The 23,973-nt window shown below is 41.1% G+C and overlaps 1 protein-coding gene across 4 annotated transcripts in view; it reads left to right on the top strand.

Annotated features, from left to right (window-relative positions):
- The first annotated feature begins 2,226 nt into the window (after nucleotides 1-2,226).
- satb2 (SATB homeobox 2) overlaps nucleotides 2,227-23,973 on the top strand; it is a 57,778-nt gene continuing 36,031 nt past the window's right edge. For 3 of the 4 annotated variants that reach the window (XM_085384312.1, XM_085384311.1, XM_085384310.1), the window contains exons 1-3: nucleotides 2,227-2,354; nucleotides 10,620-10,743; nucleotides 22,170-22,385. In XM_085384312.1, coding sequence (XP_085240438.1) covers nucleotides 2,352-2,354; nucleotides 10,620-10,743; nucleotides 22,170-22,385 — 343 coding nt within the window. In that variant the 5' untranslated portion in view covers nucleotides 2,227-2,351. Of the gene's footprint in view, nucleotides 2,355-10,619; nucleotides 10,744-11,899; nucleotides 12,054-22,169; nucleotides 22,386-23,973 lie in introns of those variants that run through there. The other variant, XM_085384313.1, reaches the window with a different exon arrangement.

Below are 23,973 nucleotides of genomic sequence, written 5' to 3'. Positions count from 1 at the left end.
TTGTGCAAAAGGGTGTAACTATCACAGTGTGGAAGGTGAATTAGATGGAGGAGTTGTACAGGATTATGATTTCCTGCCTGTGGCTGATTTTCCTCTCACTGAACGCGCTCCTGAAAACACCAGAATTCAAAGATTAAGAGAAGTAAGTTTTACTTTACACACTTTTGTCCATGTGATATATTTAACAAAGATTTAATTAATAAATACATTTGCTTTTCATTTTTTGAAAATGTGACAGAATCACAGGCAATGGCAGAAGATAAGTGTAGGACTGGGGTGTGGAGTGGCACACTGAATCACATAGATTTTATTATTAGAGCCTGATTTTTGATTTATTCGTGAAATAATAAATAATATTAATTTTTTAATGAAGTAGAAATGCAGCATAGCAAAAACAATACAAATTAATAAATAAATGAAATCAGGAAATAACTTTCAAGTGTATTAAAACTGTACTTCAGTAAAGTGCACGAGAAGCCCTCCTCTGTGGTCTCAGATCAAACTGCAGCCACTCGCTTGAGATTCCACCAAACACAAAAACAGTCACAGAAGTGACTTTCCACTCTGTCTATTTTTTTTTACTGAAGCCGCTTCGAGCTGCATAACTCAGGTAAGCATGGCAGGAAGTCAGGGACAGAAAAAGGACACCAGGAGTGTTTTGCTGGTGTGAATTAAAGCTGCACAAAGAATGGAACAAATATAATTCCAGGTAGCAACATGCAAACAGTGAATTTCAGATGTATTTATTTAAAATAATGTCAGGCATTTAAATACTTTTATCCTAAAAAAAAAAAAGTCAGGCATTGACAACACATTTTTAAAGTGAAGTTAAATATTTCTTAATAAATGTTTTTATTTCCTGCATGTCATTTGCTAGTTGCCCAGCCCTAACCCTGCCTCTTAACCTGCATAACTAGTAATATGTAATTTTAGTTTTTAGTAAATTGTTCTGCCAAGTTTTGGAAGTGAGGGAGCAATGAAAAAAATCATGTCAGCGGACACGCGTCCACATTTACACGCAAAAAACCCTCCCCTCCAAAATATGGGTTTATGGTAAAATCGCCTAATTACACTTCAGAGAATTAATTCAGGAAAAACACATTTAAAAAAAAAATCAAATAAAAATAAACAATAAAACAAATAAACTGATGTTGATATCTAATTAAAAGATAAATTCCTTTCATTTACACACGGTGCTTTTAAAAAGGATTTGGCTTTTGGGAGGTGTGTTTATTTACTGCATTATCACACACCTGTTGCTTATAGTTAAATGCAAAATACTGTGTAATGGTCACGCTGTAGATGCTGGTGTCCACATGTGCCCAGGAACTGCTGCAGACAGGTGACTAAAATATTGGGTTTGTTTTGTTACATTAAAGAAATTAAAGGTAAAAATGTTCCAACAAACCAACAAAATCTAAGATTTTAAAATGAAAGAGTAAGAGGAAGCAGTCCATGTCCCAGTTAGCTCAAACTAGCAACTATGGATCCAAACCTGTGTTTTCTGGAAAATATCTTAAATGAAAATGTAAAAAAAGTGACAAGGTAAAATATTCCACTGAACCACAGTAACATGCATAACTAAATCTCTCCATGTTCTCCTGCACATTAGAGGATGAAGAGAGCAGCAGTGGGGGCCAGCTGAGCTCCTGTCCTCCCTGTAGTAGGATAACATTTCACCAGTTTAGATTAGCTCACTCAGGGCCCATCAACACATGTGGAAGTGACCCTCAGACGGCTCTCACAGGCCTTGTGGCTGAGCAGTGTGTGTGTGTGTGTGTGTGTGTGTGTGAGCGAGACAGGAAGTGCACAGACCAGCTGATGCAGTGTGTGCTATGTTAACCCGTCCAAGGGCAGCACAGCAATAACAAACACAAGATCACAGCACCGAGGTCACCTCTGACCCCGCAGACTCGGCGCAGCCAGGCTGATCGCTCTGACGGCCGCTCAGGAATCCCACAGAACACACACAGACACACACATTCGCGTATTTACACACACTAAATACTCGACAGCCCAGTATAGGTTTCCTTCGGTGCGTGTTTTCAATCATTGACTTCCTTTAGACAAATCAAAGGGATTTACTCTAAGAGACAAAAGCTTCTCTGCTGGTGTCTGACAGTAAATGATTGACATTTACTTTGAATGCAGTGGCTCCACCCACCCAGGGGGGAGACCTGCAAAGTGAAACCATCCACTACACTATACCTCACACACCCTTGTTTACCCGCAAGGCTGTTTGCTCGTCTGTGTCCTGGTGGTCGAGGAGTCAGAGACGAGATGTGTGGGAAAACTGTGACAGGGACCGTGGAGCACGCGTGTCCAGCAGCCTCCGAGGACCAGCATGCTTCATGGTAAGAGCCCGTATGCGTGTTTTGTGGGCGGGCTTTTCGTATGTACAGTTTTACCCCCAACCCTGTTGTTTCAGTTGGTAGCAGTGTGACCTGTGACCTCTCTCTGATTCCATTTTTCACTCTCTCCTCTGCCCCAGCAGACACTTTTAAAGCATATCCATTTCCTGCACACATCAGGCCGCTCTGGACACGGGGCTCGCAGGAATACGAGGCCGACCGCCTTGTTTATTAGTACAGACAGCTTGACGTGGGGAGTGTTTGCCAGCGTGATTGTGTCAGCCTTAGAGCGACGCAGAAACGCAGCTGAAGTTAAAGTGGTTTTACGAGTCAGTGTGAGTGCAAGGACAAATGATCTTAGAGGCAGAGAGCATTTTGTTTTACTGGCGTGGCTGTCCTGTATGTTGGGTGTCTCAATCTAGGGGCTACAAGGGATACATTTCATGGTGGGGGGAAAACAAAAAGGCAGCGAGAGGGCTTAATTTTTTATTTCACCGAGGCTAAATATTAAGGGCCAAGCTGCAGGAGGAATTAGGCTCACCTTTTTTGATGAGTCCACCTCATTTGTCTGCGGCCCTTAGAGAAGCTCGGGTACTCTTTCCCATATTTCCTAACAGATTTAGTGTAGCTGGTGGTGAACGCCTGGACAGCTGAGCTCTGCGTCTGGCTCTCTGTCCATTTTGGAAGAGAATCCCTCTGGCAGGTCAAGTAAACCCTGGCCCCTCAAACACTGAACACACTTTCCAAACCTCATTACAGAGACCTCCGCTGTTTTGTTGCTCATGGGCGCCAATCAAACCCCCCTCTCCTCCTCCTCCTCCAATTCTTTTCAAATGAGAATTGAATTTCTTTTTCTTTTTTTTGTTTATGTTATCATTTGTAAATCTTACCAGAAGTGGACCATGAGGCACAAGAGAAGGGAGCTCGTACACACTTTAATGAAGTATTTATAGATCATTCCAGCTGTCAAATACTTGTGCCCAATGACATAGTGCAGAGTGCTGACGCTCACAATTGCCTTTCTCCCTCCAACTCGCTCTCCCCTCGTTAAGCAGCCGGATTTGATTTCAGGTAAGAACTTATTGGGAGGAAAAGAGGTGGCGGGGGCTGCCAGCGAGGGCCACGGCTTTTACCGAAAGGAAAACAGTCCTCTGTGTTGCATATCGGAGCTCAAGGAGCCCAGACGCTGAGACCCCGAGATAGGCATGAGGGCATTATAGCTGGTGTAGCTGATAGATGCAATTTGCTCCCACGACGAACCTCCTGCACTTTGTTTTGGAATCTAAAGGTCAACCTGTTACTGCCAAGTCTGTTAAATGATTCTGACTTGATTTTCCTTGGATATGTGTGCCTCAAAGGAAAATAAAAAGTTGAATCTGCTGTTGAATTCCTTAATAATACTGGAAAAGGTAAAATCTGCAAAGGGTTTCTATGTTTGGATGTCATTTTCTAAAGCTGGTCAGTGCAAAAGCATTTTAGCCACTTTCAGTAGAAATAGCAGCATTGACAGCAGTGATTATGCTTAATGGGCAGGGATAGCTCAGTAGGTAGAGTGGTTGCCCCATGATCGGAAGGTCGGGGGTTCGATTCCCCTTAACAGCTACCCTGAGGTACCCCTGAGCAAGGTACCGTCCCTACACACTGCTCCCCGGGCGCCCAATGGCTGCCCACTGCTTCACTGAGTGAATGGGTTAAATGCAGAGAGCAATTTCCCCACGGGGCTCAATAAAGTACAATAATGTACACACTTTCTTCTTCTTCTTAATCAGCTGCTATTAGGAAGATTTTGTTCCTCTGATCCTTCTGCAACACTTTTCCATCATCATAAGATCTAATCAGCCTAGGATTCTTAGAAGTTATTAGAGCTTTTCTCATTTTTATAATGTTCATAATATGACAGTATATAGTATAAAATAATCATATTACATATATAATATGACACTAGCTGTTCTATCTATCTAATTGGTTATTAATATTAAAGAGTCGGCATTTTTTAATATATGTATTTTTATTTTAATATAATCCCCCCCCCCCCCCCTCCAAACTGGTGTTTGTGGTGCTAATGCTTTCAGAGTAAAAGCAGTGATCCAGTGAGAAATGGTGTGAAGGTGCAATAATGGACTCGTGAGTCGTGACCTCTGCATGGAAGCAATTTGGAAAAAAGGGTTGAAAGTGCCGTAAAAGACAAATTAATCCTCGACGGAAAGGAGATACATCCTTAAAAACAAGCCATTTGGGCCTCATTGGCTCATACTTTACGCTTTAAATCTCACAGCATTTTTGGAGCTGACGTATTAGACAGAGTAAAAAAAAGTAAAACAAAAACAACCCAAACTTAAATACTCCGTTCATTAAGTGTCTTAACGGGATACTGTTGGAGCAGTGAGGAGGTGGCCTGCTTTAAGCTTCAGGCCCGTACCTTTCATTTCCCCTCATTCGCTCCAATCAAGCAAAGCGCAAACAAACAAATGTGAAATGGGTGTTTGTGAAAAACGTATTTATGTTCGCTCGGAGCTTTTTGTTTAATGGTCTGCTTCGGGTCACAGGCCTGCTGTTCGTTAGGGCTGACTTACTTTCGTTTTCAATTAGCGCTGATTCGAAACATGGCCGCTTAATTTAGCGGAAAAACTGGAAAACGCAAGTTACAACACGTTTGAGTCGGCCCTAACAGAACGCCGCAATGTAGTAATAATACTAATACTACAACTATTCCCACTAATAATAATAAATCCAAATAACATTCAGCAAAACAAGCGAGTTTATAAATATTTTTAAATGATATTAATGACGCAATATTAGTTTGGACTTTTACATTTTATTATTGTTATTAACAACAACAACAATAAGAATAATAATTATTATTCTTATTGTTATTATTATTAGTATCGTCAATATTATTACTTATACTACTGTTCCAGTTATTATTATTATTATTATTATTGTTATTATTATTATTATTATTATTATTATTATTATTAAATACTATGCCGGTTCGATTTTGTTGTCATAAAATGAGCAATTCCGGCATTTTGGAATTTTAACTTTAATATTTCCGACATCATTTCTGCCTCTTAAATTCACAATTTTTCTTCTCTTTTTAATTTTGGGGTCAGTTTATATCTGAGAGAATTATTTCCACCCTTCTTTCACCATTCACGTCAATAAATGATCTTTTCTGTGGAGTTAAGAAACACGTGGTCTCATCAGGAAGTCCAGAAGAAGCTCCAGTCAAGAGTTTCCCTTATGTTTTGTATATATTTTCTAAAAACTTATATTTTATTTATTCGTTTTATGTTTTTAAGAAAAGAATGTACGACGGCCTGATAGGTGATCAGCGTCATGCTGTCAGTCAGTTCGTACTCCGTGTTGCTTTTGTGTGTATTGATCCTAATTTGTCATTATGGCAGTACTTTCTATTAAGGATCAGACAGTTACATTTAAATATTAGTGTTTGTCTTGCAAACGGTTTTTTTTAAACAATTAAAGCAAATCTTTATTTCAAAAGAAAAAAAAGAATTTAAAACTATTTCAGATTTACTCGTATTTGTTTTTCAGAAAGAAAAAAAAGTCAGTATCCAGTCAGTGTTTGGCGCTTAGTTCTAACAATTTTTTTAAGCGTTTCTAAACTAGCTGAAATCCATCTCACGACTCAACCGCGACACATAACCGCTGACGGCTTCCCATCAGGACTCGAGCCTCTGCTGCGTCTCTTTTCTTCTTCGCCACACAGCTGCGCTGTTCGCACAAATGACGCCTCCGCTCCCTTCTGGCCCGCACTTAACAAGGTGACAACAGGCGGCTGGAAAGCCATACGGAACCAGATGGCAAATGCACGGCACAGCCTGAGTGGTGCACGAAGAGCGATGTGAAACATGCACTCGTGATCAAACACAGAAATATGACTACGTCTAAGCAAAACAGCTCAGAGGAGCACTTAGATGCTGTCACTGAGATTAAGGGCAAGAAACGGCTTTGTATTTGGTTGCGCAGGGGCGTTTCCAGAATATTTTGAAATGGGGTGACACGGGTGGGGGCCAATAACAAAACATTTGATAAGGAATAAATACAATGCCAAGAACTGGAAGGCAGTGGGCTTTATATTGAGTATTTGTTTTACAAAGTGATTGTTCAATTTTGATTGAACAATTTTCTCAAGCAAAACCATCATCCTGCTTAAGCTCCATAATAATGGAACGCTACAGGCTTCAAATATATAAATATACTGCAAGTACCTAAAGTAGAAGTACTCATTAAATCATATGTGTATTATTTCATCATGAATATTGATTCATCAATGTATAGAAGTTTTTATATAGTTGTTGGCAGCTTCATCTCTACATGTATTACACATATTAGCACATTTACTCTTTGAAATGTGTAAACATAATCTGTGAATAAAGCTATAAAAATAATAAATGATATTAAGTACACAGTAAAACATTAGAATCCAAATATAGATGAGTGGGAGTATAAAGCCGCAGTAATGTGAGTAAATGTCCGCCGATACATTCCATCAGCGGCTCTTTGTGCGCGCTCATCAGGTGGCACCGGACACTGTGAGATTAATGACGCTCTGGTGCAAGGCCCTTGCTAACCCCACTGTCCCCACAGCGGACATGCTCCTGCGCCTATAAGCTTCCACTGTGTAAACTCGAGGCTGAAACAAACCGCGCTTATTTATTAATGCGTCATTTTCGCCTGATCCAAGCCAGACGCATTCTTCTCCAAATGATTCCGCTGACTTCTTGAATTTGAAATGAGTTTTGTGCCGGAGGTCTGCTCTGTTTAAAATCACAAGATCACTTTCTATAAATTGCTCTGCTCCCTAGATGTGAAACAAGGAAAATGCATATATTTATTTATTTATTTATTTATTTATTTTGGGGTGGGTGTGGGGATCCTCGGGGCCTTTACCTGCCCGACAGATGCGCTCTCGCTCAGTAATGATACCTGCAGCACATTAGTCTCTAATCACTCGCGTTCTTCTTGAGCTTTTCGATCTGCGGAATCAATTATTCACTCCAGTCCCTTGAATTCGTTTCCATCAGGAATATTTCAGGGATCAATTTTTCATACTATTCCACATATTTTTTTATTTTATTTTTTGCGCTTGTTTGGCTTCGTTCCTAGATTCCCAGTTCCCCGAGAAGTGGAAAACAGATAGAGGGAAGAATCTGAGTGAGTGATGCAGCGGAGAGTCTCTGTCCCCACGGCCTTTAATAATTCAGAGCGCCTGCTCCAGCCCGGTGTCTTCGCATGAGGAGGTGAAAGCCACATGATGCGGCTTATTAACGGGACAGTTCTTTGGGTAAACACAACACGCTCGGGCCCCGTTTAACTGCGGAAAAAAACTCGGAATTTAACTACACAATAAGGACCCATTATATCTGTTTTGTTTTTTTCTTGAGCCAAACGAAGTACTTTAAATATTTAGATACGCGGAGAACTCTGACTCTATTCTGGTGATCCTTGTTCCACATCTGCAGTGATTACACATTATATTTTGTTTTATGCAACTTTCCTTTGAACAGCCTGGTTCAAAGGATGGATTTTTAAAAAACTGCGAACACGACACTGCTCACATCAGCGATTAAAAAAACAAAAACAAAAAATAGCTGACAAAGGGGAATAAAAATCGAAAAACGAAGAGAAATTCAGACGAAGTTCGTCGTGTATCCAAGACTTTAATTAATTTCAAAATAACATTCTGACATAAATAAAGATAATAGCTCAGGGCGCATGCGGTTTTTTTGGTATTGAGGGGAAAGTTTGGAGCGCGTTATTATCCAAAACCGCGCTCACTCTGCATCCAGCAGCCTGCATGTCTGGTAAGAAACAAAGCTTTAAACGGACTTTAACGCTCCTGTTTTGAACGTCTAACGAGCTCTGCGAGAATCCAGCACACCCAGTATAAACCAACAAATGTGCTCGTTTTCAACAACCGTCTGACATTTCATGAAATGTTCAATAAGCTCTTATCACTCTCGCTTTTATGCACACACGTTTTGTCATATCGCCTCTAAGAGGCCTGCATTTCTTGCAGTCCCACGCTGTTGCCGGCTACTCCCCCCCCATCGCGAGCGCAGACATCACCGTCATTATCATATTTAATATTATTGACGAATGAGCGCCGAGAAGCGGACTGGCTCTCTGCCACTTAATTCTCGCTTCGCTTCTCTGGTCCCGCTTAATTCTCGCTGCGCGTCGGCGGGAGCTGGCGGTGCTGCCAGGTGTCTTCACGTTCCCGTCGAGGTCTCGGAGGAAAGGTGAGTGAAAGGATGTGTCTGTTGTTGTTTTATGGTTTTTGGGAGAGTGTTAAAGATAATCGCCCTCTTGATGGAGAGTGGGGAAGAACCAACCGGCGTCTCTCTCTTAATGAAGCCCTGCGGGGTTTAGTGTCTTTTCCACGATTGATCTTCGCTATAAATCTGTGGTCACGCGCCACTTTTTACCTGTTACTAACAGATCTCCAGTATGCAGGCCCGTGCCGTCTCCTTTCCCCAGCAGGCAGGCGTACTGCTTGCGCACACTTTATGTCTGTTTTTTTCGTGTTGTTGTTGGACCCCGCTGCCTCCCCCAGTACTGAACCCATAGGCCGAGAGTGAGAGAGAGCAGTAAATGCGTGACCCCGCCTCCCCTTCTCCTCACCCACTTCTTCTCCTCACCGGTGCCGCACGGTTACTTGCTCCATGAAAAAGCTGCAGCCAGCAGTGCGTTCCTGTTGCAGATGTTGTAAACCGATGGCTTCATTTCTCTCAGTTCGAATGGGCTTGCAACAATGTGCGCGAGAGCCTCGACATGTTTGCAGTTTACAGTGAGGCTGCATGCAAATGTGCGCGCACGCAGGCCGGATAGGACGCGGAGAGCAGAAACAGTAGTGCCTTTAAAATAGTTCAAAAACAGCATTAATATAAACATCAGAAATACAATCTTGAAGGTTTTCACGCAGAACTTCAGCACAGCTAAAACAAACAAAAAACAAATCTCATTCTCACCTACATTTGTTCCACATTTTTTCTGTCTTGCGTGACTTCGTGACAACGATATTTTCAAAACAAAGGTAAAAAAAAAAAAAGCCTTTAGGCCATTTGACCCTAGCTGGCTCCCTTATCTATTAGACAGGGCGCAGTGGCATCTGTCTGTCAAGTCGCAGGTTTATCATTAACAGGGATCCCACAGCACTGCCCACTGCTGTTCTATTGAGCCATCTAATAAGAACAGAGAGAGAGGGAGAGAGCTCATCCTTGACTTATTATTAGGCTACTTATTAACATGTATCAGCACATGGACTTCAGCTCGGATGATACTGACATGCCTGAGGGTATTAGAGGAAAGCTGCGGCGCTGATAGCAGCGCGATAAGTTACTGCTGCGTGAGGCACAATCATTCTAATCGAAGAAAAGGTGACAGCAGAGCGCACGCGTCAAGGTCGCTCTGATAGGTGTGCGCTTGTTATGGCACAGAGATCTGAGGGAGATATGAGTCAGGAAAACTCAGCTGCTCCTCTTTGCAAGGAGAGATCATAAAGTCCGAACAACCCCACCCCCTTCCCTTCATCTGAATCTCCAAATACTTCAAATATGAAGGAGGAAGAAGAAGAAGAAGAGCTGTATGTCCTGTGAGAGAGATCCGGCCCACAAAACGCGTTCATGGGTTAGATTAGCCGCTTTTGACGCCCCCTCTCCACCCTCCCTCGCTTCCCTCCGCTTTTGTCTCTCCTCCCTTCTCTCCTCCCTCTTACAAGTCAGCGCGCCCGTTGGCACAGGAAAGATTGAAAGTGACATACACTGATTAGAAACCGGTCCTCTGCGTTGTTAAACCCCGCTGTGACACCGCAACTCGAACTTCGCTGGTTGTTTTCTTTTCTTGCTTTTCGGTCAGATTGCTTTTCTTTGCCCGGACTGTATAGCGTTTTTTTCGCGGTGCGTCGCGCTGTTTGTGAACATTTTCTCTCTCTCTCTTCCGAGGATGATGCCATGAGTTTAGAGGAGAGCACACTTGTGCCACAGAGACGCCTTTTGAGCTAAAAGGCGGGCAGACGCTTTAAAGAGGGGACGAAGATTTACAAAAAGAGCCGAACACATTTACGTGTGTGCGCTGCTGTCCACAAACTCTCCCTTTTCTTTCCTTCTCATCTCCGCTCGCTCCGCTGCTTTGGGCGCTATCCACACACACACACACACACACACACACTCAAACCCTTCAGCCTTCACTACCAATAAATCAACTTTTCTTCTCTGTGGATCTCCTGCGCGGTCTCGACTCCAGACCCAGCAGCACAGGACCCGCGTGACCCAGGAGTCGAATCAAAGCCCAGCCCTGGATTCAATACTCCTGATCAATGGACAAAGCCTCCTCAGCGGGCAGCAGCGCTACAGACACGTCGTAAACAGTGAGTACACACACACACACACACACACACACACACACACACACACACACACACACACACACACACACACACACACACACACACACACACGGACTGTCAGCAGCAAGTCTGTACTGAAGACTGTAAGATCATGTAGAGATTTCTCTGCAAAGTCCAAACAAATGCTACACAATCCAACCAGCCGACAGGAAACTCCAGGGACTTTGATTTTATGCTTCCTTGCGAAAAGTGAGTGATTCATAATAACATAATAAAAATAGCTATGATAATTAGTAAAAGTTGTACTTGTAATCATTCCATTTAAGGACTAATAATGTACTAATTATTGCATACTCAAGGCTATTGGCATTACGTTATCTTTAACAGTATTTATAGTAATAATTAAGTAGAAGTAAGTATAATAAGTAAATAAAATTAGAGAGTGAAAATCATATTTCTGCCTCAAAAAGTGTCGAAAATTACAGCTCACGGCTTCCTATAATTTCCTTAATGTAGAAAAACGCTCTGCTTTCTAATTACATACGGGTTATTTCTCCTAATTAGTCTTCGTGTTTGACGGGAGGTCACTTTCATAAGAAGTGTTTGAAATATTATCCATAGAGAAATATTATATATGTCTATAAAATTACGTACTATTATTTTATATTTTCATTTTTGAACGAGCTATTCTTCAAACATATTTAGATATTAAAAAAAAAATGTTTGCCCTTAGTTCACATCTTCCCTTTATTAATTAATTAATTGGCGCTTTGATAAAAACACAAACAGCGTGAAAATAACGCAATGTTTAATTTTATTTTTAAAGTAAAGGATCAGGATAACTCACCCCTGTGTGTGTGTGTGTGTGTGTGTGTGTGTGTGTGTGTGTGTGTGTGTGTGTGTGTGTGTGTGTGTGTGTGTGTGTGTGTGTTTAAGTGTGCTCAGGTTTAAAATACACAGACAAAAAATGAAGTTATATTTTCAGTAAACTAGAGAGAAGGAAAATAGAATGCGTCACAGGATTTCTTCACTTTGTAACTTTTTAACCTCTAAAAAATATAATTCATGACGAATTACTTTGAGAGGTGTTACAAATTAACACGTGCTGAGCTTAAATAACCCCTTACCACCACCCCTCGTTAGTTTTACACTGTTTCGTTTGCAGAGAGACACATATTCACCAGAAAACGGGACGAGTGATGAATAAAACATAGCGAGGGGAGCAGAGAGGTGTACGACAGCGTCCAAGTGTTTCCTGCTGCTACAGGGGCCTTCTAACCTCTGCGACACATCGCACACTCAGAATCTAAAAGTTACCTGCTGCTTTAGAGGTCTGTAAAATATTGGGGGGGATTCAGATTCAAGTATTCAGATATAGGAAGAGGTTTGGGAGTAAAAGGCCTCCATGTCTGCTGCGCGTAATCAGAAGAAACCAGAGCCAAATGCGTTTGGCTCCAAATGAGAAACAGTCCCTCTGCAGACCGTCATGTCAGGAGCAATAGTTTGTCCTGCTAAACACAAACGCTTTTTAAAAAGCTTTCCCCCCCCCAAGACAAAGCCACACTTCTTCTGTTTCCACGTCACAGTTAACAGTGTTGTGTATGTGTTGTTAATAAAGCAAAGTTCATATCTAAAAGAAAGGCAGTGCTCTGTCCCCCTTTCCCCTCGCTTGATTTTAAAGTGATTCCTTTTATTTCGGCTCTGTGCGTAAAAGCCGAGGTTCCTCATGCTGGAGTCTGTCCGTCCTCTCTGACCTTTAAGAAACTGCAGGCTGACTCAGTTCCTTCTTCGTCTCCAAACCACCAAGAATCCAAAGCAGCGCTCGTGTTTAGAGTGTTTTTCTCATGGAGTTTGACTCGCGTGAAGTGCCAGCTTCCCTTCGCACACACGTCAGGTTTTCTTTTTTAATATATATATATGTACACACACACACACACACACACACACACACACACACACACACACACACACACACACACACACACACACACACACACACACACACATATATGTGTGTGTGTGTGTGTGTGTGTGTGTGTGTGTGTGATCTACGTTTTCTTATTTTGTTGTTTTGGTTGGTCAAGCTAACTAATATTAATATTAATATTTAGAATATTTACATTTTATGAGTTGCAGTTTCTAATTATGAAATAACGAAAACTGCCGACAGCAAGGTGCGCGCAAGCTGCACCTCAGTGTCCACCTTTTCTCATTCTCTCAAGACAGCAGAGCTCCTTTAAAATATGTGTATGTGAAAGGGGGAAAGGGGGGGGAATGCAGGATTTTATATATTTATTTATATATTTTAGCCAACCGCGAGGAAAAATGAATTCGTTTCGGCTGCAGTGATGGCCGCTTTCTGGGGCTGCCTGTCTGCTCAGAGTTTACTCACAGGTTCAAAAAGTTGAAGAGAGAGGAGGAGATAGTGTGGAACTCTAACTCTGTTTTTGTATATTTAAAAAATAAAAATAAAAACCTGATGGTGATGCTTTTTAAAGCTTGGCCCGAACACCTAAAAATAGCCATTCTTTCATTTATTGAGAAGTCTTTATTTCTCTTAACTTTAATATCTGGATATACTTTGGGCTTTCAGGAGTTATCCAGCTATAAGAAACTGAGGTTTCATCTACCCTTAAATGGTCCACTGGAAATATTTCAGGGACTCTCTTTCTCCATGAACCCGACTATCTGTTCACATATATTATAGGTGTGCTATTGAACCGTAGATTAGATTAGAAAATGTGTGTGGGCGCTGATGATGATGCTATGGGCGTCACTGCTGCTCTGTGCGCTCACATATACACTGTTATATCTCCCATTCAGCCTGTTTCATAATGGTCTCACTGACCTGGTGATCATAAATGAAGCTCTTAAAGCCTGAGGAACCCCCCACCCCCTAAAGTAATACCTACAGTTATTCTCATTCTGGTGAGGCCTGCGTGAGCTGTGGTGAATGGTTTGGCATCAGTGTGTGTGTGGATGTCACAGTAAAATTTTACCATTTCCCTCCAGCTACTTCTCTCCTCTGCGGGCAAAGTAACAGTAACTTTTTTTTATGATGTAGTGCAGTTTGAATCTACACCTCCTCACTGTTACAAGAACCTGGTTGTGTCCAGCATCGTCGTTTTGGATGAGCACGCGCATGTGTTTGCGTCTCGTGCACCGCATTCGTCCCCGCTGTGAGTGGCTGTGCTCTGAGTCAGTGTGTGGTCCCTGGATGTGTTAAAGCAGAGTCTGTGTAGCACGCTGGCTGTGGTTTGTGTGGCTCCGCGTCTGTCTTTACGCGGAAGAGCGTGCGCATCCTCCCAAATGGAAGGGCGAGGCAGTAAATGCTCGCTCTTCATCCTCGCGTTATCGAATGAGATGTTTACGAGAGAGCCAAAAATGTTTGCCAGAAGGGCCATCGTCTCGCCCCCTCACTCTGCTTGCTTTCTTCACTCCGTCTGCGCGGATGTGAGTTTGCGTGTGTCTGAGTGCGTGGAACCACCTCAGAGCTTCAAAATAGTTGTGTTTCTCTTAAAGGTCCGTCCCGCCCGCCTCCCCCCTCACACCAATGCTCTCCACATCACAGTAACACATCTGATGGCCATAAACAGCAAATTCCGCACTAATGTAACCTTCCCGAACAGCAATCATTCCTCATAATCCGCCACATAAAAATGTTCATGTAGTTCCTCATGTTGCTTTCAGACTTTCAAAAACACATTTAGAAAGTGACACTTTTTTAACTTCCCCCTCAGTGTATTTTTTATTCCTTTGCATTGTCTCACGTATTAATTATTAGTGTCAGTAAAAGTGATGCAAAATTAACAGATTGACTTCCTAATGCCGGTGCCGTCATTTAGGGATGCACTGATACATCAGTGAAGAAAACACTAGCCATGTTTACTGATAAATAAGATAATATTTACTGATATCTGTAGTCGATATTTAGCTGTTGTGTTACATCAACTTTTATTTCGGCCAAATAATCCAAAACTCTTTAATAAAGAGCTGAAAATCTACAAAAAAATTCTGTTACTTTTTCAACATGAACATTTTCTTTTGTCTCCAGGGAGCAAAGTAGAAAATAACAAACCACAAAAAATAAGTAATAGGTAAATAAAAAGTCTCTATGGGTATTTATAATCCATGCTTCACAATAGGTCTAGCTCTAATTTAATTATTTCTGCAGACATCCAGGAACCAGATTGATTAATAAATAAATATCTGGCCACATGGATCTGAATACATTTCTGCAGCACTGTCTGTTGGTAGTTTCAGCTGGGATACTGGTCTAACTGATTGATATTGACATCGACATTTCCCACCATCACTGGCTGATATTTATCTGCTGTGTTGCATAAATTTTGAGCTCACTAAATTATTTTTAAAACTGTGTAACAAAGAGCCAGAAGACTTTAATACAGTTTGGTTACTTTTTAAATGAAAGATTTTTCAATTTCCTTCAAACAAAGAGGGGGAAGAAATGACGTGAAAGATGTGTTCTATTTAGTGTCAGTGCCGGGTTACAATCCCAGATTCACTGCATCCCTGTAGTTTCATTAATTCCACAGACATTCAGAATGTAAGCTGATAACTTGAGCTAAAATGATCTGTTCATTGATCAACGATAAATAAATACTTTGAATAAATTGGCAACAATTCTAGTCATTGATTTATTTCATTTTTTTTTAAAGGCGTGAACTAATTCAGCTCAGTTTTATTTTTTATAGCAACAATCCACAACAACAGTTGCCTCAAAGTGTGACTAAGGACTCGAGAGTATCAGAAAGATAAGTAACCCTATATTTTGGGGAAAGGGAAAACTTTTTCTCTAACAATTTAAAACATAAAAGACACTCTGAGGGCCTCGGATTAGGGTTAGGGTAAGGTCGTCATAGATTAGTTGTCACATTGGCAGCAACCTCGGCCGGTGTACCTCTGTGTTGGAACAATGTTACTTTACCCAAATCAGAATCTCAGAAGTTCTTTAAGGAAACACAACTTTGACTACAATATGTCACTTCAAGGCACTTTCTATTGTAAGGTAAAGACCCTACAACATTAGAAAGAAAACCAGACTCAGGGAGGGGCGGCCATCTGCCGAGACAGGCTGAGGGCGAGGGAGACAGGACAAAAGTAACACCATGAAGTCAAACAGTTCAGACGTTTAAAATCCGAGTCGGTGGATCCACAGGATCAGATCCACATCAATCCACTTGAACCGAACCAAACTGGCTTTTTGGGGGGAGTGGCTCGCTTCTCTCTGTGGGTAATGTTCAGGCAGTCTTTGCGTCACATGCCGTGTTCATGCCTCCCTGCATATACGTGTGTGTACATTCTGAACATCTTTGACGACAGGGCTTTTAATTTTGCCCCCTCCTCTTCCTCTTCCTACTCCTCCTCCTCCTCCTGCCTGCTTGCCTTCTTTTATCTGTGCTGCAGAGCCAAGCATTAACCAATAGCTTGATAGCCCTGCTATAAAACTGGATGTCAAACGGGAAGAACAGCCGTATCTGTGGATATTTCCCTATAGGTGACGCCTCTCTCTTTCTCCCCTGTTATCATTGCTAATAATGCCCTCATAGGTCACTTTTTCTCTTCCTCCCTCTTGCTCTCTCTCTCTCTCTGGCTGGTTTTGCATGTTGAAGGCAGAAACCTTCATTAGCAGACACATATCATAACGGTAAAGAGAGATATCGGACAGGCAGTTACAGGAGAGACTCGCAAGTCTGTGTAAGTTTGGCTTCTCTTCTATAAGCGTCTCTACGACGGCAGTCTTAGAGGTCAGGAGGATTTCCTGCTAATGCTTTCATACGCGTACGGAGGACTGAGCAGCTTATCCCGCTGCTTGGCTCACTCTGTAACTTTTTAACAACTTTTTGCCTTTGTTTAAAATCTCAACGTGTGCGTGTGTGTGTGTATGTGTGAGTGAGTGAGTGAGTGCTGGGGCTGTGGTGTTTACTGCCCTGTTTCCTGTAACACTTATCACAATGGGATTAACTGTGTGTGTGTGTGTGTGTGTGTGTGTGTGTGTGTGTGTGTGTGTGTGTGTGTGTGTGTGTGTGTGTGTGTGTGTGTGTGAAGGTGGGAGGCAGGAGGTTCCTTCTTTTGGTCCATCTTCTAAACATTCGTTGCTCTGACATTTTGAGCACGCGTCCACACTTTTAAACAAGCCTTACAATCCAGGTGAGACAAAAATAAAAACCCACATGATGCAGCGATCATCTTTAAAAAGTAGAATTAAACGGTGACCAGAGGCTCCCGGCTTACCCCAGCCACCCTTCGGTGTGTGTTTCACATGGACGGGACTACCAGTCAGTGTTTGTCATCTGTCTTGATTTGCAGAGTTTAGGCTGGCTTTGAATTACACGTTAGCCTCTGTTTGTGTGTGTTTACGTCTTTGAGCTGGACACATTGTTTATAGGTGTGTTTGTTGTCGTGTCCTACTCTTCTATTTCTCTGGGTGTGTCCTCATTTTTGCTCTGCAATCTCGTCCTTGGCCTCCAGTATGTATTTGTTATGTCTAGAACAGAGTAATAATGTGGAATTTGATAGTGGCTTATCATCAAAACATGAGGTTGTCCCACTATCAAAGATTACGCGGGACAAACAGAACTCTTTCTGACACTCTCAGAGCACGCATTAAAGGGTGAGATTAAAAAAAGAAGGAGAAATACTTACGTCTGCTAAAATAAAATCAGCTGTTATAAAAACAAGTCATTTTACAGTTTTCCAAGAGCTCTGACAGTTGGCCAGAGAAGCAGTAAATTGGTAAATGTGTCATGACCCTCTCCTTATCAAAAAGACATTACATTTGATCCTTGTCTCCATAGCAGAAAGATGTAACAGCCCATCTTATCGCCTCTTTATTAACTGCTTTAACTATCACACACCTTATCACACAATGCACCGCAGATGAATTTAGGATGCGGATGATAACGATCTGACTTTCTGAAGGCTAAATCCATGATTTTAATGACAGTCTAAGCCATTAACATGTGATGCATTGTAAAGACACTCACTTAAAGACATTCTTCATAATAAAAGGCTATTGTGAAACCAGCCTGTAATAATTGCATAAAATAGATTAGCATTTATCAGTCTGTTGCAGGATGTTTACGTGATACAGTGACACAAACACACACACACACACACACACACACACACACACACACACACACACACACACACACACACACACACACACACACACACGCACGCACACCACTTTTCACCACTTGACACAGTTTTAGGGTTTTTACAAGGAAGACAGCTGAAATAAAAACTGAGGGAACAGTGTGTTAATGATGAACATCGCTGTCTGCTCCAGTTTGGTGCTTTGAGTACATTTAGATTGAAATACTATTAAATTAAGCAAGTATGGAGTGTTTTCACACAGTGGAGCTTTACCTAGGATACACCCAGCATATCATCTGCAGTCTTTCTGCACGATGCCTCAATTAAAATCTAAATACCTAAATATAATTGCACATTTGCTCTACATATATTATAAAGTAGATTACCCTGCACAAAGCTTTACTGCTGATATGAGCTGCAGCTGTCATAAATTTGCAAGTTAGATTTTTTTTTATCCTAAAAGAAATGAATAAACCGAATTATTCAAACTCATAGCAGCTACTATAATATAGGAGCATACAAACATATATATATATATATATATTGTTTTAAAAGGTGCTTACAGTGTCACTGTCATTGTGTAACAGTTCTGCATTTAACCCTCAAACTGTTGACAACGAGAATATTGATTTTTTTCTTATCTTGGGTTTTGGCAAGCACGCAACAAAGAAAGTGATCAGTCTAACTGAGACATATCAAAATCTATTCACACTTTTCCAAAAACTCTTCTGCAGAATGCAAAAGGGCAAAAGGGTTAGAGCCCCTCGATGACTTAGATCTCATAAGATTGAAACTCCTGGTCTTGCTTATCTCAGCAGGACAATGTCGAACCACACGATGCACTTATTACAGAAACATCTGGATCTGGGACCAGAGCATAAGTGTGAGGGCTAAACTGGCATGTATCTGTCATCTGTTTAAAACACTCAGTGCATTATGAAATGATGACAAAGGAGGGCTTGAAGGGCTGAATTGCTGAAACACTATATCAAGCCTTTCAAAACTACTTAGCGCTGAGTTGATGGAAGACAACTCCACCAACCCCACCCTAAATCTGTATTTTGGTAGAAGGCAAAACTGAGTATTCGGTGCAAAAAAAAAAAAAAGTTGGATTAAAGAATTGAGAGAAAAGTTTGTTTCTGGTCTTCAATAACATTGACTCAGACCCTAAATGTATCATTTAAATGACTTGTAGTCATTACACTCTGTTAGTAAGACTAATATTTAGTTATTTTTTGGCTAACAGAGTTGTGGAAAAGTTGAACTCTCTCAGAAATACAACTCAGTGTAATGCTATATTCCTAAAAGACATTCTGCTGTCGTCCTAACGGGAGTGTCTTATCTCAGGCACGCCACCAAGTGAGTGAGTAAGGTTAACAAGAAAGAAAAAAATGCATGGCTCAGTAACATTATCTCCTGCATCAAATGAAGTATAATTGAGGCAGAATGCATTTAGAGATTAAGAAACTGGTCATAGATTGTGTGTTCTTGCATGTAAGTCTTAGGTGAGATGGTGAGATGTCGGCATGTGCAGGTCTCGATAGAGATCACTAGTAGCAGTGTGGGGAGCTTAAGCAGGATGGGACCTGTTGGTGATGAAATCAGACTCTTTGGAGGATTATTTGTAAATGAGAGGCAGAACAAGTGAAATGAAATAGTTTCATCCTTCGAACCCTCTGACGTCAAAGACAAAAACACCAACAAGCCCTAGCTCCAAAACAATAAGTCAGACGCACAATCACACCTCATAAATGAATGAATGAGAAAAAAAAGCCAAAAAATAGAAATGACATATTGTGATAGCCTCTGGGTCACGGTTAGGACCAGCACCCACGATCCTTATAAGGTGTGGGTGTGCACTCCTATGGCTAGAATTTCTACATACTTTTCTACCTAAAGCCAAGCTTAATGTGATAATTAATGTATGAGAGTTGGATTAAAAGGTAACGTTTTCACATTTTCTACTTTCTGAAATGTTGCTTGTCTCTCAGAATATCAACAATCACAGAATCCCAAACCCTAAACTCTTGACCCCCACCATTCAAAATACATTTCCACTCAGGATAAAATATTTGCCTATAACCTAACCTATGATCAGTGACACAGATACTGCAGCAACTAAATAAATAGATAAAACAGTTGACTTCATTATTTGTTGCACTTTGTGACCAAATAGGAGAGATAAATGTGCTAAATGTGACAAATTACTTGTGCTGTTGGAGGTCTGCAAGGTGGAGTAAACAGTATGAAAATCCCGTCGGATGCACGTGACTTGAATCAAACCAAACCCCTGCCATTCAGACGGCACTTCCACTCAGGACGTGTAGGTGCAAACCGATCAAACGGGTGAATGGAAAAAATTGCATCATTAATGATTTTGATAAGTATAGTAACACTTATCATCTGCAGCTGCCAGCAGCCACTGAATTGATCTCAGTCTTGTGTTATATTCAGTTGTTTTTCATCGCTGGTAGTGGTTAGATTTATTTGCAAAGCCTCTTGTTTTTCTCAGGAAGCCTCACACTGAGAATTACAGCTACCATTGTACTCGTATTTAAACCCACTGCTTTCCACTCTGTGTAACTCTCTGAACTTGTCTTTCTCTTTCTTTTTTTTGTTGTCCTTTAAGCCACTTTTATTGAACTCTGCCGCTTACATTTTTGGCCTCTGTGCCTCCCACCCACACTTTTTAATCACTCCAAAGCTAATGTTTTTAATTTATTATTCATTTTGAAATTTAGCCCAGGCTCTTAAAACGTCTCAGATTGTCAGTATGTTTACTTTTTTTTCTTCTTCTTGTGGTGGTTGCTTGTTTTCTTTTCAGCTGTTGTTGTGTAAGAAGGAAAGCTTGGTAGTGAAGGTAGAGAAAAGACGAGGCGGAACGAAAGAGGAGGAAGAAGAGTGAGTGACACCACCACAATAAAAACAGCGCCAGTAAAGCCTGCAGAAATATTAAGAAATTCAAACAATAACCATGGATTCTCCCTCATTTGTTCTGGTGAATTTCTGTCCAGTGTCCAAAAACCAAAGACCCTGTGTTTCTGTTGGGCTTGCAAATCTGCCCACAGCATAGTTACAGTATGGAAAATAGTGCAGTAAATTAAAAAAAAAGCCTCACGTTTGCCTTTTTCTACTGACAGTTTCTAATCTCTGTGTTCACTGAGGGTCACACATGCCGGCTGATATTGTCCAGGGCTCTTATGTAAATAAAAGCAGTCCATTTGGCCTGAGTGAGCTGGCTGCTCTTTGATACTTTGGCATGTGTCCACTGTCAGGCTTGGAAGCAGAGCTAATGGCATTATCCTATATTAGACTTTTGGCTGACACGCGCTCATCAGGGGATGGAAGCCCACGAGGCTCACGCTCTCATCAGTATATCAGCACATGGAGGCCTACATGTTAAAGGTAGCAATGTTATGAGGTACTGACCATGTGATAGCACGGGTAGTGTGAAGCTCCCAGATATACAATCTGCCCATCTCTCTTTTCCTTTGTTTATTCGTTTGCTTTTAAATATAATTTATGAATATATTTATTACATTATTTACTGCAACATGGAATGGGAAATTTAATTAGTTCATTGTGTAATACAAAAAGTTTACAGTTTACCTTTAAAATGACATCTGTTCTCTTGGCTAGAGTTTTATTTATGCTGATAAAAGCTTTATACTGTAAGCTAAAGGCCACGGGGAGGACTCTCCTTTAAGAGCAACCGACCTCCGGCAGAACCAAGTTCAGGGAGGGGCAGCCACCCCATCAGGTGAGGGGTGAGGGGAAAGAGGAGCACGGGGAAACTATGACAACAAACGGGATAAAAAAAGGATCTATGAGATAGATAGTAAGCAAAAGATAACGTTGTGGCATAAAAATCCATGAAGAGTTCAAACGGGTGGTGGAGAGGAGGTGCTGTGTGCATCACAGGAGGCCACCCAACAGCCTGAGATAACATTCAACATAAATAGGTGCTGTGAACTGCCTCTTAGAGCTTCCTGACTTCTTTGTTTTCCTGCCCGTAGCGCTCAGTCCCAAGCCCTTTAATTACTGAAGATATAAATCTTTGAAAATGGTTGACAAATATTTAACACTCACACAGCACTAAATTGTTAGCCACAAATCAATATAGATTTAGTGTAGCAGTGTGTGTTTACAGCAGCAGGAAAGTGGATTTCTATGGCACAAAGAAACATGATACATCAGGCTTTGACTTGTATATACACAAACTTGCAGGAGAACAAATTCCTCGTTTTGCCCGTCTGAAAAATACAGATATCAATGTCTTATTTTTGAAATTCTGCTAATCATACTGTAAAACTTTTTTTTTGCAGACTCATTCTCTCTGGCTGGAGATCCTCTGGGAGCCTGGAGGAGGATGGAGCGAGGAGGGGAGAGTCCCATCACCCAGGACAGTCCCGAGCAGAGGGGGGGCAGCCCAGATCTCAGCGGCCTCCCGCCACCGGGGAAGAAAGGCCGGTTGGAGCTCAACGGGAGTCCCACTGGGCCACGAATACGCCACAACGGAGCCCCACTGAGACCCCTCGGAGGTAAGGCTCATATTGATCACGAGGCGTGAATAAAAGAAAGCAAATTTCTATCAGAAGATAGATTTTTCAAAAAACAAACACTACTTCTAGAGTCTTGGCAATCAGGCAACAAAGAAAGTAACTTGTACTGATGCATAAATTATTAGCACGTTACCCCCAAAATTGGCTTTTCCTTTTTCAAAATATAGAAATAGAAGTCATAGAAATACATTAATTAGTTTGGATTAAACTGTCAAAGTTAAACGCTGTCATCTTTTATTTAATGAAAACAAATGATCATCAAGCTATTGATTACTGCAATTATTTAAAATCCATAAATCCCTGAGTTTGTGGATCATTCGATTATAAAAAAATATATATCAGAGAAAGCTGTGTGATCACGGTGTCAGAGGTTTTAAAGCGCTTATGTTAATCAAACCCCAAAAGCAGCTTTTGGCTTTACAGTGAACCACATCCCGCCCATGAGTGGAGTTTGGCACAGTGTGCCATGTAGTAATGTGGCGGTGCTGAGGGGAGATGCTCAAGCTGCTTCTGTCCAGTTAATGTATAAGTCTGGGGGGAACGGTATAACACAGGCTTACCAAATAAAGGAGATTGCTCCATATAAACAAGATTTATACAAGTCACCGTGGCTTATTGATCCCTGCATTCATTGTCAAAGTTGGTTCTTGTTAATGTGCAGCTGCACGAGGGGATGCAGTTCCCCGTCTGTGTTTTGGGGTTTCATGTTGCAGTTTTTTTAATCTCTTAAACTCACTTTTACACACTTTGTCTGGTTGAGATTTTAAAACATTTGCACATCATGAATTTCAATTTACTCCTTTTATTCATTACTCGTTTTATGTTAACTGAAAATTCTAATGACCAAGATATTATTTGAAGTGTGCACTTTGATATCAAATGAAGGTATTTAGTTGAAAACAGGCTGGATGAGATTTGGTGGTGTACTTGAATGAAAATGTAAAATTGTCAGATTGCAAAGCTGCTCTGGAGCATAGAGATAAGTAAGTGAAAGAGCAGCTCCTCGTGGACTACAGAGCTTAGTCTAGACAAAACATTCAGAACAATCAGCCTGATCTTTGCATCTTTGGGACGCCCCACACCGTTAGTTATTTAGGTCACGATGTGTACCCTCTTACTCGCTCTGGGAAAATTCAGGTCAGAGAATTATTTTCTTTTTTTAGAGTCTCTGTATTAATGTTTAAATGATACATGTTATGAGAATTGTGAGAATTACTTTTTGAGTACCACTAAAGGGAAAGATGGAAACACTGTTTAATTTTAGGGTCTACATAGTGGACCTTATTTGCTTTTACTTATTTTCTGCCATGTATAATATAATTCAAGTGTAATTCTATTTTATTTATATAAATAAATAATGAGCAATTAGTAATGTAGAATGCAAAAGTGAAAATTTGCTAGACTTTATGCAAATTTGCATCAAAAGTCATGCTGCATATTTCTGCAAAACTCTAGGATCCAGCATAAATATCTGTGGCTTTGAGCAGTGCTTGGCTACAAACTGTGAGTTTGTAGCGATGAATCTGCGTGAGATTTTTGGAAGAGCAGCTAACAAATCAACAAGAAG

Source organism: Rhamphochromis longiceps, linkage group LG16 (genome assembly GCF_057381845.1).
Source record: "Rhamphochromis longiceps isolate RC_006_pf linkage group LG16, R_longiceps_female_GT1.1, whole genome shotgun sequence".
Taxonomy (NCBI): domain Eukaryota; kingdom Metazoa; phylum Chordata; class Actinopteri; order Cichliformes; family Cichlidae; genus Rhamphochromis; species Rhamphochromis longiceps.
This window is presented reverse-complemented; position numbering and strand designations above follow the sequence as displayed.